The 16,471-nt window shown below is 44.5% G+C and overlaps 1 protein-coding gene across 17 annotated transcripts in view; it reads left to right on the top strand.

Moving 5' to 3' along the window:
* The window catches only part of PTPRK (protein tyrosine phosphatase receptor type K), a 3,469,591-nt gene that overhangs the window by 3,254,006 nt on the left and 199,114 nt on the right, over positions 1-16,471 (top strand). For all 17 annotated transcript variants that reach the window (XM_044064217.1, XM_044064183.1, XM_044064208.1 and 14 more), the window contains one exon: positions 7,557-7,673. In XM_044064217.1, the coding sequence (XP_043920152.1) occupies positions 7,557-7,673 (117 nt within the window). The remainder of the gene's footprint in view (positions 1-7,556; positions 7,674-16,471) is intronic.

Below are 16,471 nucleotides of genomic sequence, written 5' to 3'. Positions count from 1 at the left end.
ATTTTGGATACTGGCTAAGGCTCTTGCCGTCCCTATAGTGCCTTTTTTAGGCAAGGTTCAAATGACAAATTCACCACCATAACAGGAACAGGCAAGCAAAAACTGAGGGTAATGCTACTCAGTGTTAGAAGTCTAAATCTCACTCCTTAAAATGGAGAACATCGATATCTGTGCAGTGAGTGAGACCTGGTTCAAGGCTCCAGAGAGCACCCCTGCATTACCAGGCTGTAACTCATACCACACGTTTCAGCCATCTAACCTGGACCGGAACACCAAAGGTGGAGGTCTGTCCATATTCATTAAGGATATCCACACCTCCAGGCTAGTTGCTCAGCATAATGCATCCGAGGTTATCGAAGTGCAACTAACTCTGGGCAAAACTTCATTCCAAATGTTAACTTGCTACAGATCCCACACCATGCCTCAGGATTCCCACTTCTCTTTTCTTGATATACTGGAAAATATTAGGGTTCAACCAAACACCGTAATAATGGGCGATTTCAACTACCCCACCATTAACTGGGAAACAACTCATGTACCAACTCCTTCACTCTGCGCTTTCTGGAATTCATAAATTCCAATGCCCTCGATCAACTTATCCACACCCTCACCAGGGGCAACAATATCCTAGACCTAGTCATTACCAACATGAGTGACCAGTGTTGCACACCTGAAGTTAACTTCTCATTGGTCAGATCCGACCTTAAGCTAATCACCCTAGATATCCACATCCCGCCCCCACCTCCCATTAAGGAAACCACAGGAAAAAAGTTCTCCAAAGCCAACTTCATGCTTCTTAAGACAGAAGTGGCGACCTTCATGACACCTATGCAAATGGACAGTAAAGTTATGACTGCTGAATCCTACACGAATGCACTATATAAGCACATACAGGAGTGCATGGATCGTGCTATCCCAAACAGAACCAAGACGCTATCCTCCAAAAAAAGGAAGCCAATCTGGTGGTCCCCTGCAATAAACAAACTCTACAACAGAAGGAAGAATCTGTTGCAAAAGAGAGTAAAATCCCATGAGTGGAGGAGCTCCCTGGTCAGCCTCAGTAAGAAGCTGAGATCCCTTATAAGATCCTCCAAAGCTAGCTATAAAAACAAAAACACCACTGATTCTAAAGACAACCAGAGAGCATTCTATAGCTATGTCAAGAATCTCAATGGCAACACCCAGATCTGCTCTGAGTTACAGCACAATGGCACGACAATTACAGAACCAACTGATATTGCCAACATCCTGCAGATAGGTTCACTGCTAACTTTAACTCCCTCTCACCCCCTAAAGGGCCCATATCTATACAGGAAGAATGCAGAGTCCCTGTAATCACAACTACGCAGGTAAAAGCTGCACTCTCTAAAGGCAAAACACAGCATGCATGGGACAGGACAAACATCCAAGGCTGCGTTTTACATGAACTTCAGAACACTATGGCTCCCCACCTAAGCACCATGTTCAATCATAGCCTCATGTCAGGCTTTGTGCCCACTGAATGGTGCACAGCAACAGTTCTCCCACTCCACAAAGGGAGAGCCACCACTGATCCCAGGAACTATCGCCCTATTAGCCTGACAAGCCTGGTCTGTAAAGCCATGGAACGTGTCATCATGGAACTCCTAAACAAAGACATTGGTAACCTCCAAACTCTGGACCCAGTTCGGGTTTGTAAAAGGCAGATCATGCCTCCTGAACCTGATCGACTTCTTTGAGGCAGTCACCAAAGCTGTAGATGAGGGTAAGGTGGTTCACACAGCCTATCTTGACCTCGCCAAGGCTTTTGACACCATCCCCCATTCTGGAATTATATCTAAACTAGGTATAAATCCCTACGTCACAAGATGAGTTGCCAACTGGCTCACTGACAGAACCCACACTGTAAAAGTTGCAGACTTCAAATCTGACTTTAAACCAGTGACAAGTGGAGTACCACAGGGTTCAGTCCTAGGACCTGTCCTGTTTGGTATCTATTTCTGTGAAGTACAGGCTAACACAGAAGGCCTTTGGCTAACAAAGTTCGCAGATGACTGCAAACTAGGAGCCATAGTGGAGTTCCCAAATGATGTGGACATCCTAAAGTAGGGCCTCACTGAGACAGATACGTGGTGTCTGAGCCATGGCCTCAAGCTCAATGCCAAAAGGTGCATTGTCATCCCCTTTGGTAAAAACTCTGTACCCATGAACTACCACATAGGCGGCAGTCTACTTAACGCCATATGTGTGATAAGAGACCTTGGGACCCAGGTAGACAGTAGTCTCTCCTTTGATAATCGCATCGACACAGTAGTCAGAATATCCTTCTACGTGGCACACCTCATCACAAAAGGGTTCTCATCCAGGAAAAAAGAGGCCATTGTTCCCCTCTACTCGACACTCATTAGACCCATTATAGAGTACAATGCTCCTTTTGGAATGTGCCTCACAAGACATCTGCAGCAGCTGGAAAGGCTACAGAAGTACCTCACAAAGAGGATTACTGGCCTCAAACAGATGCTCTACACTGACCATCTCAAAAAACTCCAGCTTTACTCCGTAGCATTATCACCTACTCCGAGGTGATCTCTGCCTAACATATAAAGCTATGCCAAACCCAGAGCTGTTGGACATGCTACACCTAAAGAAATCTCAATCCCTCCAAGTTACACACTCTAGGGACCTAAACCTTGTCACCACAATAAACAGGACATGCTGGAGGGATAGATATTCCTTTCCCAGAGACTTCCCATACTCTGGAACAAGCTACCCATCTGTATCAAGCAAAGTTCCTCATTAGCACTCTTCAAGAAAAATCTTGATGAGTGGATGGGAAATAGGAAATACATCCCAGGGATCACTTCTGTGGCGCTGCTCGACAGGCACAGGAAAATAACTTTCTTGGGTGGCATAAGCCAGGGAACCTTCTTGGCTAGGTTTACTTAGGCCCTTGGGCCGATAGCCTAGTACCTACCTATGAACATGCATGCAGTGTTTAAGCATTGGTTTCTTTCAGAAGTGGGAGGTCAAGAAATGCAAGTCCCACAATTTTGAAAAAATATTTTTTCTTGGTGCTTTTTGATCTGTTAGTCCTCAGGTTGGTGAGCCACATTCAGTTTATTAGGGAATGGTTTGCAAAGTACTAAAAGTGGTGGAAGACCTTTGGTTAAGGAATATTGCAACACTGAATTAGGCAAAGAAAGAAGGTAACCTAAAATAGGAGGGACTAGGCAAACAAAAGAAGGTAACCTAAAATAGGAGGTACTTGGCAAACAGAAGAGTTAAGGCCCTTGTCACTTACCTGTACTGTAATACGTTTCCATTTGGAGATTAAACTGATTTAGAAGAACACTTATGGGCAGCTAGAAGAACCATAAAGCTAAAAACTCTTACATACTGCAGAGCCAATCTTTTCTGTGGATCACACTGACATTTTGTGAGCAAATTTTGCAGTTGAGGAGAGGTCAGATAACTTTCTGGATTTGTTGGGAAGTGGTTGATGTCATGCCAAGGAGACCTTTTGGTGTGGAGGAAGTCAGATCTGTTGCTGCAGAAATGGATGGGTGTATCGTCATTTTATAGGAGTCCTGTTTTTGTTTTCTGAAAACCTAGTGGGGGAAGGCCATAGACAAAATTCCTTTTAAGTGTAGAGGTAAGTCATCTGACCAAAAAACTTCAGGATCTGGCTTTATAGAGCAGTGCTCCGTGTAGAGCAGTAGGTGGGCATCTATGCAGTATCTCTATTTGTAAAAAGCCAAGTTCTGTGTGCAAGAAATGTTAATTAAAAATATGTTGTATATTAGTTGTGATGTTGCCTTCCAGGTACTGCTTTAAGCTGATAAAGGAAGAAAGAATATAATAGACTGTGTAGAGTTTATATGGTGCAATACTGTATAAAGGTGATAAATAGGTTGAGAAATGTTATATCTTAAGGGTAGATGCAGCTGTGAAAATGGGAGGTAGAGTTTCAGCACAGTATAGTGGGGTATAGTGTAATGGACGTGGATGCCTACATTGCAGATGGATGGTTTCAGGAGAGAGGCAAGGCATTATAAGTAAGGTATATAGAACTGTAGTAATGACAAAGGAGATTATAGACCCATTCATGAAACTGGTGTAAACGGACAGTCACTGCACAGGACATATAATGATAATTAAATATTTTGCACTTGGTGTGGTTATATAGCCTTCACCCTAAATGGGAAAAGTATTGAAGTGAGAGTAAAGGCAATCTGACGTTGAGAGTTTGATCTCCACTGCTTATAGGACTACGGCCAGCAGTACTTAGCTCAGCACCTAAAACTTTCCCAGGTAACCTTAGCGCCGCCTCCTTTCTCATACTGTGACACATTTGAGGACCCATCTTCAGATCGGTTTAGCTATGCATTAAAGTTGGTCACAGCATGAGATAGCCCAAGACTGACATTTTTGTAAGCATTATTTTTGGAATTTTTTCTTGGAATTTGTTTAATTCCCTTTGATCCTTGACTGCATTAGTTCTTTACTTTTTTTCTCTGCTCTTCTGCCTTTCAGTTATTTCTGAATTCAGTTTTGCCAGGACCCCCCACTCTTCTGTTGGTGCCATGATGATAACATCACTGTGTTGGTACTTATTGCAGTTATGGAGAATAAGCAAGACCCTCGTTCCTTCAAGAAATGTAAATGTGGAGCAAACATTCCCCATCACAGACTAAATTATTTAAATATTTAGGCGAGGCTCATTTTTCAGATTAGTGTCAGATTTCTGTCACCATTAAAGAAAAAAAATTAGGTTAGAATTGGAGAATATCTGGTCTACCCCTGCCTCTGATTCTCTGTCTTGATTTTCTCCTTTAGTTTCTAAGGCTCATTATCCTCATCAGTTATAAAGGAAGTTAGTGGTGTAGAAATATTCCATCTGTTTTGCTACAAATCTAGTCTGCTGATGTGTCCATTATAGCTAAAGCTGCCCCTGCTAAGAGTAATATACTTGTGTAACTTGATACTGCTAAGTGAAAGCATGTTGTGGGTACTGTCCCACTCAAGAACCCCCCATCACCACTCAGTGTGTTTTTTTCATTTCTGAACTTGAGCTTCATACCCTTCTCCTTATGTCATTTAAGCCTTTTTTGGTTAGCTAGACTACAGAAAGATTTGGAAGACATCTTTCAGTCTGTTGTAGATGTGGCCCGAGACATCATCTCCCATTGCTTGGGAGCAGCTTGTGTGTCCACCTTTTCTGACTTTGGTCCTGACTGTGTTTAGTGAAATCATTTTGAGCCCCAGTCCCTTTGAGGATATCAGATGACCCCTTGTCATTGGCATCTTTGATAGCCCAATGTGACTCAATAACTCTTACCTCAGTGCTGCCGACGCCCACTTTGCTGTTGGCATTTATATTTCTGCCTGCCATGGCCGTCTTTGGTCCTCCTTTTGAGGTTGAGTGTATAATTACAAGGATTTGTTTCTCAGTATTGGATGTTGAGGCCACTGATCTTGATGAAGCAGCCAGTGACTTCTTTAACCTTGAGGGTTAGTGTTGACACATCAGCTTTATGGTTGGAGTTGACATTCTCTACCTCATCTCTGTCTCAAGTTGATCCTTTTGGATCTTCTTTCTTTAACTCAGACGTGGAGTTAATGATGGTTCCAGTGCCAATGATGCAAACTTCCCTGCATGAGTTTTTACCCTCACTAATTCAAGCTGTGGCCCAAAAACCCCTGCTCAGTTGTTGCTACAGCTGTCCACTCCCCTTCAGCTAGAATACATGGAGTCATAGCAGTATGCTTTCATTATGTTGTGTCTTCAGTTTTCTCTGTCCTCGGCATTTCCTCTCGTGAGGTCCTGAAGCAGATCTAAGTGTTAGAGGAAGAGCATATAATCTCCCGATGAGTGTCCCACATTAGACATTGATAGTGATCAGAAGTTTGATTCCTTCTAACTACTGATGACTCCATATTCATGGAGATATTGACACTCCTTAAATTCAAAGCAAGATGTCCTCCAGCCAACCCCCTCTGAGTCAACATATTATGAGACATTTTTGATCCACTAGGTCATCCTGTTACCGGATTTCTCTGACTGTCAAAAATGGTTCAGTTTGTCACACACAGACACACACACACACACACACACACACACACACACACACACACACACACACACACACACACACACATGGAAAAGCACTAATGTGGTGGCAGCTGTCCTGAAGAGACCAGGCAGGATTCTCTGACCCTCCCAAGGATTAGGCCCTATTTGCAAAACCCTTTTGTGGACTCCATGATTATCCCGGGTACTCTTAAGGTTTGTGAACATCAGGACAAGGGTATCCATCATCCTAGTAAACAGTCAAGAGCAACAGACAGACTTAGGAAGCACATGTTTCACCCTCTCTTTGAGAGTATTAAATTATACAGAAACTGAGATCCCAGAGGGAGTTAATAGGTAGCTCTGCTTGCCCTATGTAAGGATTGCCAGACACAGAACTGATGGTCGAATCACAGTCACAATCATCAACAATTAGCATTGTGGCTAACCAGATCATACATTTAGTGGACATCAATGGAGATGGGTCAGCTAAGACAGTGGACACTGGACTGTCACCACACCTGGCTTTGTCTTGTAGAATTTGCCAAAAATACAAAGGCTGGCTTCATGGATGCCCATTTTGATGTAACCAACTGTAAAAAGTGAGACGGAGAAGCAGGAGGATGAGGGCAATGCACTTTTCATTGCTGGTGTGAAATTTCAGGCTCGGCATCCATTTCCTCTGAAACAGCAGCGCTCATGTCAGCTTTGGTTTCAGTGTTCTCAGTAGATTAGTTTCTGAAGTTCTGCCAAGAGCTCAAGAGATTCAGCAACTGCAAGAACTTCTGAGCCCCAAGAAGAGAAGGTGAAGTTTTCATTGAAACTGCCATAGGTACCATGCTCCTTCCTTTGTCACAGATAGAACTGTCAGTGCAATGCAGTGCTCATCTATTGATGTCCATTGTATTGTTCATTGTTGCAGTCATGATAACACTTGTGAATTCTGCTGTGGGTGGCCTCCCCAGAGCTTTTCAATCTTCTTTTCTTGGCAAATGCCCTGCCACCTGAATGTCAGCATGCCTGTAGTAGAATACATGTCTGTGCTGTCTTTAGCTCTCTGTTGCCCCAGTCTGCTCCAGGGTCTTGGCTGAAACCAGAGCACAAGCTTCTCAGCTGTTATATATAGCAAAGAATGGTAGCATAACACAAAAGAGATCCCTAGAGCTTCCTCTTGAGGTATTAGATGGGTGAAAAAGTTACTGCAACAGTGAACATAGTTTGACATCTGCAGTTATGGTAAGTTCTTAGACAGCTGAGCTATGTTCTTTGTATATCTTTAGACAGTAGCAGACATTTTGGTCTTGCTTCTTTTACTCTTATACTAACAGGCAAGTACTGAAAAGCTTCACAACTTTGATCAAAAATACCTTTTAAGGGCAGTCATGAAAAGTTGTCCGTGCATGACTTAAGAATGTATGGTAGTATTATAGTTACTTATTTTTTACGTCTGCTTTAGGAGTATGCTTATTCTTGGATTTTAACATGTCATTTTTGCTTTTATTTGCAGGTGAAGTGTTACAAGTATTGGCCAGATGATACAGAAGTTTATGGAGATTTTAAAGTCACTTGTGTGGAAGTGGAACCTCTGGCCGAATATGTCATAAGAACCTTTACACTGGAAAGGGTAAGACATGCTTTATTGTTAAAGCAGTCGAACTTGACAGATGTCCTTCGTGTTTCATTGTTGCAGTCCATCACACTTGGGTTATCTGCCTGCAGGTAGCCCTCAGTCGGCCCGAATACCAGAGTCATGGGATTTCTGTGTCAGTTCATGTCACCTATTCTATGACGTCAGGTCATCAGGGGTATAAAACATGCAGCCGGTGCCATTACATCAGTCTTTCTTGCCGAGAAGGAGCCCGAAGAGAAACACTTAGCAAGTGCCGGTCGGCCGCTAACCTGAAATTTTTGTTTTTTCGAGTTTCAGACCTAAAGTCTTCTAAAGCTAAGTACCCCGTTGGGGATTCTTTTTCCTTGCTCTAACCGATGGCAGAAAAAATTAACAATTGTCTTGCCTGTGGAAAGCAAATACCTCACAGAGATTTTCATTCTTACTGCGTCACCTGTTTAGGCCCATACCATGATGTCCTTTACTATCAGTTTTGTGCCTTGTTTAATGCCTGAACCATTCATCGCCGGGCTATTTTTGTAGCTAAATTCTTTTGCTCTCATTCTCCGTATTCCGAAATGGCTTCGGAAAGCCATCCGACTACCGATCTTCCGATAAAGCACAAAGACAGAGACAGACTGCATAGGTCAAAAACTGCCGACGATGCTTCCTCTAAGCTAGTCGCCAGTCCGCCGGCACTCAGTGAGGCGCCTTTGCAGCCCCTGATGCCCACTTCCACAGATTGCTGAGACCCATTTGGTCTGCCGCAAGATGCTTCTTCGACTATGGAACCTGTGGATGTCTCTGCCTTCGATAGATCCGGAGCTGCTGTGCAGGCACCGGCTTCTGAGGGTGGATTATGACTTACTGATATTCATTTTAAACCGACAACTTCATTTCCAACTAAAACTACTGAGTTTCTCAGGCCCAGAGTTCTCATTGCACCTAGAAAACCGATGTCCAAAGCACATGCTCAAGCTCCCATGCCACAGAAACAAATGCTTAGAATGGCTGAAGACCTTATTACTCTAATTAGGGGAAGTCAGCCTTCCCCTGCCAAAAGACAAATAATTTAATTTCCTTCCGATTCTGCAGACTAGGAGTCTGATGACTCTGACCCTTGTGATTACCATGACATACCCTTATCTACCTATAAGGACTCAGATGCAGAGGAATCCATTCCCCCTGCCTCCCCTCCAGAGGATTTTTCTTTTGGTGAAACCTTACATACCTTAAGAGAGCATTTCCGCTGGGAATGCCAGAACTATCCTCAATCCAAAAAGAGACTCAGGGAATTTTTAGATTTGCCTCAGCACATGCCTCTAGCTGTATCCCCTGTCCTGGATATTGTAGATGTCGTCTTTTTGGAGTCCAGTCTTACTCCTGACACCTTACCCACCAGCTCCTAGAAAGCCTGACAGGTACTACAGAGTACATGAGTCTCTCAAATTTCTCTTAAGAATTCTACTGCGGATCCAGAGACCGTTTCCCAGGGACCTAAAGGCATTAAGGCTACTGCAGCCAAAATCCCTAGCCCTTCACACAGGGATTCTAGAGCTTTAGACAGATGGGGTAAGAAGGTGTATACCTCTGCAACTCTTGCTATCAGGGCTTTGAATTGCCAGTTTCACATGTTGAAGTACCAGCAGCATATTATGGAACTAATTAAGCAAAAAATGGTGTTACTTCCGGATTGTGCAGAAAATAAATATTTACAAGAGTTAATGCATTCTGCAAACCAAGTTAGTAAACATACTTTGCAGTATGGGTTTGATGCCTTAGAAGCATCTTGCAGGGCTGCTGTCACTGGGTGTGTACTGAGAAGGCATGCTTGGCTAAAAGAACAAGTCTTGCCTGACCATGTCAAACAAAATTACTAGATGCTCCATTAAATCAGGAGCATTTGGCACAAAAGCAGAATTTTTTCTTAAAAAGATGGAAGAAAAAGCTAAGTCTATACAAACCATCAAAGATTTCTTACAGGTGCAGCCACCTAGATTCAGTAGGCATTGGCCTTCAAAAAAACTGATCCTTTCCAGTCCCTCTCAGCCCAAACCAGGGGAAACAGACCACCAAGACTACAGTCTCAGGGTATGCAGAGATCTAAACAATGGAGTGTTTCCACCTCAAGACCAGAGAGTGGTAAGACACCCGCATATGGAAAAAGTTCACAATAACTTTCCAATTATCCTTCCCAGCCATGCTCAAGTACTTGCACCCCTAGATGGAAAACTTGCCCTTCATGCAAAAAACTGGAGGTCCATTACTCAGGGCTGATGGGTTCTAAACATTGTATCCCAAGGATACAGATTCTACTTCCACTCACTGCCAACTCCAAGCAGGTTGCCAGAAAACCAGTGGGCAGAGGCTCAAAAGCAAGCACTTTCCCTTCTCCATATCATTGCTATTCAACCTGTTCCAGTAGAACAAAGGGGACAGGGTTTCTACTCCAGACTGTTCCTGGTGCCCACAAAAGAGGGTTCCTGGTGTCCTATCCTGGATCTATCTATTCTTAACACCTTTCTGGTGGTCCCAAAACTCAAAATGCTTACACTGCAACAGCTTCTTCCTATGCTAGCCAAGGATGCCTGGTTAGTCACTCTAGACTTAAAAGAAGCTTATCTGCACATCCCCATAGGGGAGTCTTTCAGGAAATATCAGGGCAGGCTCTATGCACTATCAGTTCTCTGCACTTCCCTTTGGCTTTTATACTGCTCCCAGAATATTCACAAAATGCCTGGCTCCAGCCATTGCATATTGCAGGCAGAGAAATATTCTAATCTACCCATACTTGGACGATTGCCTGATTCAGGTGGACAGTCCGGAATTGCTACTACAGTATCAGGCATTTATAAAAGGGCTTCTAACTTCACTGGGATACACCATCAACGAAAAGCAATCACAACTGGTGCCCAGCCAACAAATTGTATCCCTGGGAGCAAGCTTGAACACAACTTCCCAGATGGCATTCCTCACTCCAGAAAAGCAGGTCCATTTGGCAAGCTATTTCAAACTAATGGCCAACAAAACCCAGCTATCTGCAAGGAAAATACTGCAAGCCCTAGGGTTCATGGCCTCATGCATTCTGCTAATTCCACGTGCAAGACTGCGTATGAGGAAACTTCAGTGGTACTTGAAAAGTCTCTGGTGTCAACATTCTCAGGACCTGGAAACAGTGATTCCCATCATTACCTTGTCTAAGGGCAGAGTTTCTTTGCTGGTTAGAAGCATGCAACCACAACAAGGGACTTCCTTTCACTCAATCCCTCACAGCCCAGACCCTGACAACAGATGCATCAGACTATGCATGGGGGGCTCACATGGCAGGCAAGTGCATTCAAGGCAAATAGAGCTCTGAACAAATTCCCCTGCATATCAGTCAAAAAGAGATGCTATAGCTGTACAGAATGCTCTGACAGTCTTCAAATACCTTATCCATCCAGGACAGCTCCTGGGAGAATGGAGCCCAAAAAAGAGCACCTGCACCAGAAAGAATTGTTAGCTGTACCGAATGCACTGACAGCCTTCAAATACCTTATTCTTCCAGGGCAACTATTGATAAAGACAGACAACACCACAGTTATGTGGTACATAAATAAGCAGGGCGGAACTCATTCTTACCCACTCTGCAAGTTATCCATGGCTCTGTGGAACACAGCCTTGAGCATCCAAGTGCACCTACAAGCTCAATTCCTGCCAGACAAGCAAAATTCACTGGCAGACGACTTAAGCAGAAATTTACTGGATCCTCACGAGTGGAAACTGGACCCCAACTCATTCAAACTTCTAACCCAAAGGTGGGGAACACTGGAGGTGGACCTTTCTGCCTCCCCCCAAAACCACCAGTTGAGCAAATTTTGCACCAGGAGTCCTCACAGCAGAGCCTGGAAGGTGGACACCCTATCCTTTACATGGGAAAACCTCTTAATTTATGCCTTTCCTCCTCTGCCCCTCCTCTCGAGTACTACTCAAGATCAAACAGGACAGGCCAAGGGCAATCCTTATTGCACCAGACTGGCCACGCCCTACTGGTACCCACTCCTACGCAGTCTGACAGCAGTGCCACCCTGGCACCGACATCATGCACCTTCCCTGCTATCTCAGCAGGAGAGATAAATTTTGCATCCACAGCTGCAAACCCTAAGCCTTGCAGCCTGGTTTATTCCCTAAATGCACCACCAGCATCCCTCAGCAAACAGGTGCTGGATGTCATCCTTGAGGTCAGAAGGTTAGTACTAGGAAATCCTGTGCTGAAAAGTGGAAAAGATATTGTTCTTGGATTCAATCTCAAGGAAAGGACACAGCTGTGCCCAACTTACCTCAAATCCTTGACTACCTAGCAGAGCTGATCCTCAGAGGCCTATCCTTCTCATCCATTAAGATTCATGCCTCTGCCATCTCAGCTCATTATAATACTGAACCTCCTCTCTTTTCTCACCCTCTTATCAAACAGTTCCTGAGAGGAGCTAACAATTTAAGGCCCCCTAGGAGAGCTTCCAACCCGGCCTGGGACCTTAACTTTGTACTGGAGAAGCTCACCCCCCCCCCCTTTGTACCTGCTGCGTCAGGAGAGTTAAAATTCCTCTCTTGGAAAACAGCCTTACTTCTAGCTATTACTTCAGCAAGAAGAGTGCCTGAGTTACAGGTACTAATGGCGATGGAGCCTTTCATTATTTTCCATGCTGGCAGGGTTTCCCTCAGGACTAACCCTTCTGTTATGCCCAGTGTGGCTCTAAACCAGTCCATCCATTTGCCAACCTTTTTCCCTAATCCTCAGAGTAAAGGGTAAGGGATCCTGCACTCCTTGGATGTGCACAGGCAGCTCAGGTTCTACCTTGACAGGACTAATCCTTTCAGAAAATCTGACCAGCTGCTAGTCAGCTTTGCTACAGGGGCAGAGGGCAAGGCCATTTCAAAGCAAACCATTTCAAATGGACAGCACACTGCATCCATTTCTGCTACAAGAACCATGGAAAACCTACCTCTCTGGGGATCAGAACTCATTCCACTAGAGCTACTTCAACCTCTACAGCATTTCTAACTGGTGTCTCTACCAGGGACATACTGAAAACTGCATCCTGGAGTTCTGTACACACCTTCACCAAGCATTACCACTTGCCTATTTTTTTTTTCTAAATCCAGAGCTGGATTTGCTACAGCAGTCTTGCAAGGCCTGCTAGCCAGCCCTAACACCTCTTGACTGCCTCCACCCTTCTTCAGCTTTGGGAATCAACCCAAGTGTGATGACTGGAACAGTGAAACACGAAGAACATAGTACAGTTGTGTACACTTACCATAAATGTAGATGTTCGAGTGTATTCACTGTTGACATCCTGGTCTCCCTCCCTCCATCCCCTTGGTTTTCTATATCCTTTCTACCTATCCTCTTTATGGCCATCCTTTATGGCAATGGTATTTACTTTTTACTGGAGGTGTTCCACACCAAGTAATGGCTTCCTATTTTGCGGGCTCCTGACTTCTGGGGCAAGAAAAACTGATGCAATGGCATCGGCTGCATGATTTATACCTATGACGACTTGACGTCATAGAAGAGGTGACAGCAACCGACGCAGAAATTCCAAGACTGTGATATATGGGCCGACTGAGGGCAACCTGCATTCAGATAACCCAAGTGTGATGACAGCAACAGTGAATACACTCGAACATCTACATTTATGGTAAAGTGTACACAACTGTACTTTTACTTGAGAATTTAACACTTTACTTACTGTGCTAAATTTAAGTTGCATTTAAACTATTTAATTTAAGCCTGATTCAGCTTAGCTTGCACTTTTTAAAACAGAGCTTGAATATGTATGATCATACTTTCACCAGGGACAAAAATGTTTTCTGTTAGGATGTTGCTGTTAAATCACTTTAAGAGTTTATTTTCTGCTTGATTGTAATTTGTGTTTGGGAATATGTTGTCAAGCAGCAATGTACAGATGTTCTTCGTGTTTCACTGTTGCAGTCATTACATTTGGGTAATCTGCTGGCAGGTTGCCCTCAGTCGGCCTGAATATCAAAGATGCCCTTCAAGGATGCATCTGCAGTCCTAACATATGGGTTGTCCTGCCTCAGGCAGCCCTTCGGTCGGCCGGATTCCAAAGTCTGGGTCTGGCCTCGGCTGATGTCGCACTTCACGCGACGTCATAGCTGCTGTGAATTGGGTATAAAGGCATCAGCCGACGCCATTTTCCTCAGTCTTTCTTGCCGCGCGGTGCCCGAAGCAGAAGCTGTTCGCAAGTGCCGGTCGGTCAGATCCAGAGATTTCTACTACCAAGACTTCTAAAAGCTAAGTACCCGTTGGGGTCTCTTTCTTGCCTCAGCCGATGTCAGAAAAAGTAAATAATTGTTTAACTTGTGGGAAACAAATACCTCATAAGGATTTCCACTCTTACTGCCTTCCTTGCTTAGGCCCAGACCACGACGTATCAGCTTGTCTAGCCTGTGCTTCCTTCAGCCGACGGACACTTAGACGCCGGTCGGAGTTTGCAGAGGAGTTTTTGGTCCCGCTTTTGCTTACAAAATGCCGCCGGAGACTCCGACTTTACAATTAGCTAAAAGCGTAGGAAAAGGACCGACATCGCCCGCGGTTTCGGCGAAACCACGGTTAAGCCAACCATGGAAAGTGTCTAGGTTTCGCTGAAACCGAGTCCTCGGTTCTTCCTTCGCTGAAAGCATGCCTCCGATAGCCGAGGCCTCACACAGCATGGCTGAATCTGCTACTGAAATAACCCTGCTGTAGCAGCCACCCAGGATTTATCAGATACTATTCCTTTAGACATATCTACTCCTGCACGTGGAGCTGCTAGGCCCCCATGCATCTATGTCTATCAAGGCTTTTTCTAGGGCTAAAGCAGCTAAATCTTCTAAGGCCTTGCCTGCTAAAACCCCCTCACACAGGCCTACCTCTAGTTCCCAAATGCTCAGCCTGGCTGAGGATCTCATTTCTTTGATCAGGGTATCCCAACCTCACCCAGACAGGGCCTCTCAACCCCCTCCAGAGAAGAGGCCTAGAGCAGAGCCCCCAGATCCTGTTTCTACAGACTATTCCTCGGATGATTCAGAAAACTCAGATCCTCCAGAAGGCCCATATTCTCCTTATGAGGATTCTGATGCAGAAGACTCCATTCCTTCTGCCTCTCCTCCTGAGGAATTTTCCTTTGGGGAAACCTTACATGCTATGAGAGAGCATTTTCAATGGCAGGGCCAGGATTTTTCAGATTCAAGGAAAAGGCTAAGGACCTTTTTACATTTACCACAGCATAGGCCTTTAGCCATTCCTCCAGTACTTACAGTTGTTGATGATGCTTATAATGATGCCTGTACTGCCCCTGACTCTCTTCCGCCCCTGCCAAGCCCGACAGATATTACAGGGTCCCGGACACACACTTTCACTTGTATAAAGCTCCTATTGCAGATCCTGAAACCATTTCACAGGGTCCCAAAGCTGTAGCAGCTGCCGAAAACCCCCTCCCCTCTGAAAGAGAATCTAGAGCATTAGAGAGATGGGGTAAAAAAGTTTATACTTCTGCTACTCTTTCGGCTAGGGCCTTAAACTGTCAATTCCACATGATTCAGTATCAGGAATTTTTGTTAGACCAGCTAAATAAAAAAACTGTCCTCTCCTGAACCTATAGACCGTAAGTCCCTTCAGGATTTGGTACATAACACTCAGCAGGTCAGTAATCATTCCTTAAAATGCGGCTATGATGCACTGGAGGCTTCCTTTAGATCAGCTATGACTGGAACAGTGATTAGAAGGCATGCATGGTTAAAAGAGCAATCCTTACCAGACCATGTAAAGTCAAAGCTTCTAGATGCTCCCATGGAGAAACAAAGTTTGTTTGGCTCCCCTGCACAGCAAGTGCTAAAGAAGGTGGAAGAAAAAGCAAAATCGGTCCAAACAGTCAAGGATTTCTTACAGGTCCAGCCTCCGAGGTTTAGTGGAAATTGGCCTTCGAAGAATTGGTCCTTTCCAGACACCTCCAGAGCACAGAGAGGCAGAAATAGGCGCCCAAGAGGCAGAGGTCAATCCAGAGGTGCCTACAGGGGACATCAGTGGCACCCTAACAACCAGAGAAGTACTGCCACAGATCCAGCTACGACCACTTCCACAGGACAGGCACAATGACTTGACTCTGATACCGCCTACCAGGGAACAACTGGAAGCACCCTTAGGCGGAAAGCTAGCCTTATTTACTGTAAACTGGCATTACATTACAGGAGACAAATGGATTTTACAGACAATAGACAAAGGCTACAGGTTTCACTTCCACACTCTACCAAAAAAGAGAGGAAAGCCAAACCTACCACCAAACCAAAAAACAAACGCTCTAGAACAAATCAACCATCTACTAAGAATGAGAGCTATAGAAAAGGTACCTCCTATGGAACAAGGGCAAGGATTTTACTCCAGACTTTTCCTGGTACCAAGAAAAGAAAACCAATGGAGGCCTATTCTCGACCTGTCCGCTCTGAACACATATCTCATTGTTCCAAAATTCAAAATGCTGACCCTACAGCAACTTCTTCCCATGCTGGGCAAGGAGTCTTGGCTGGTGACTCTAGATCTCAAGGAGGCATACCTGCACGTCCCTATACGACCAGATTGCAGAAGATACCTCAGATTTCTTGCAGGATCAGAGCATTATCAATTCTCAGCATTGCCCTTTGGCTTATCTACTGCCAGAGTATTCACGAAATGCCTGGCATCAGTAATTGCTCATTGCAGGCTTCAGGGAATTCAGATTTATCCATACCTGGACGACTGCCTAATACAAGCGGACAACAAGACCAAATTAACAAAA

This window comes from Protopterus annectens, chromosome 1.part0, assembly GCF_019279795.1.
Source record: "Protopterus annectens isolate FY-2018-M chromosome 1.part0, PAN1.0, whole genome shotgun sequence".
Lineage (NCBI taxonomy): Eukaryota > Metazoa > Chordata > Ceratodontiformes > Protopteridae > Protopterus > Protopterus annectens.
Note: the sequence above shows the minus strand (reverse complement) of the source record. Positions and strands in the feature narration are given on the sequence as shown.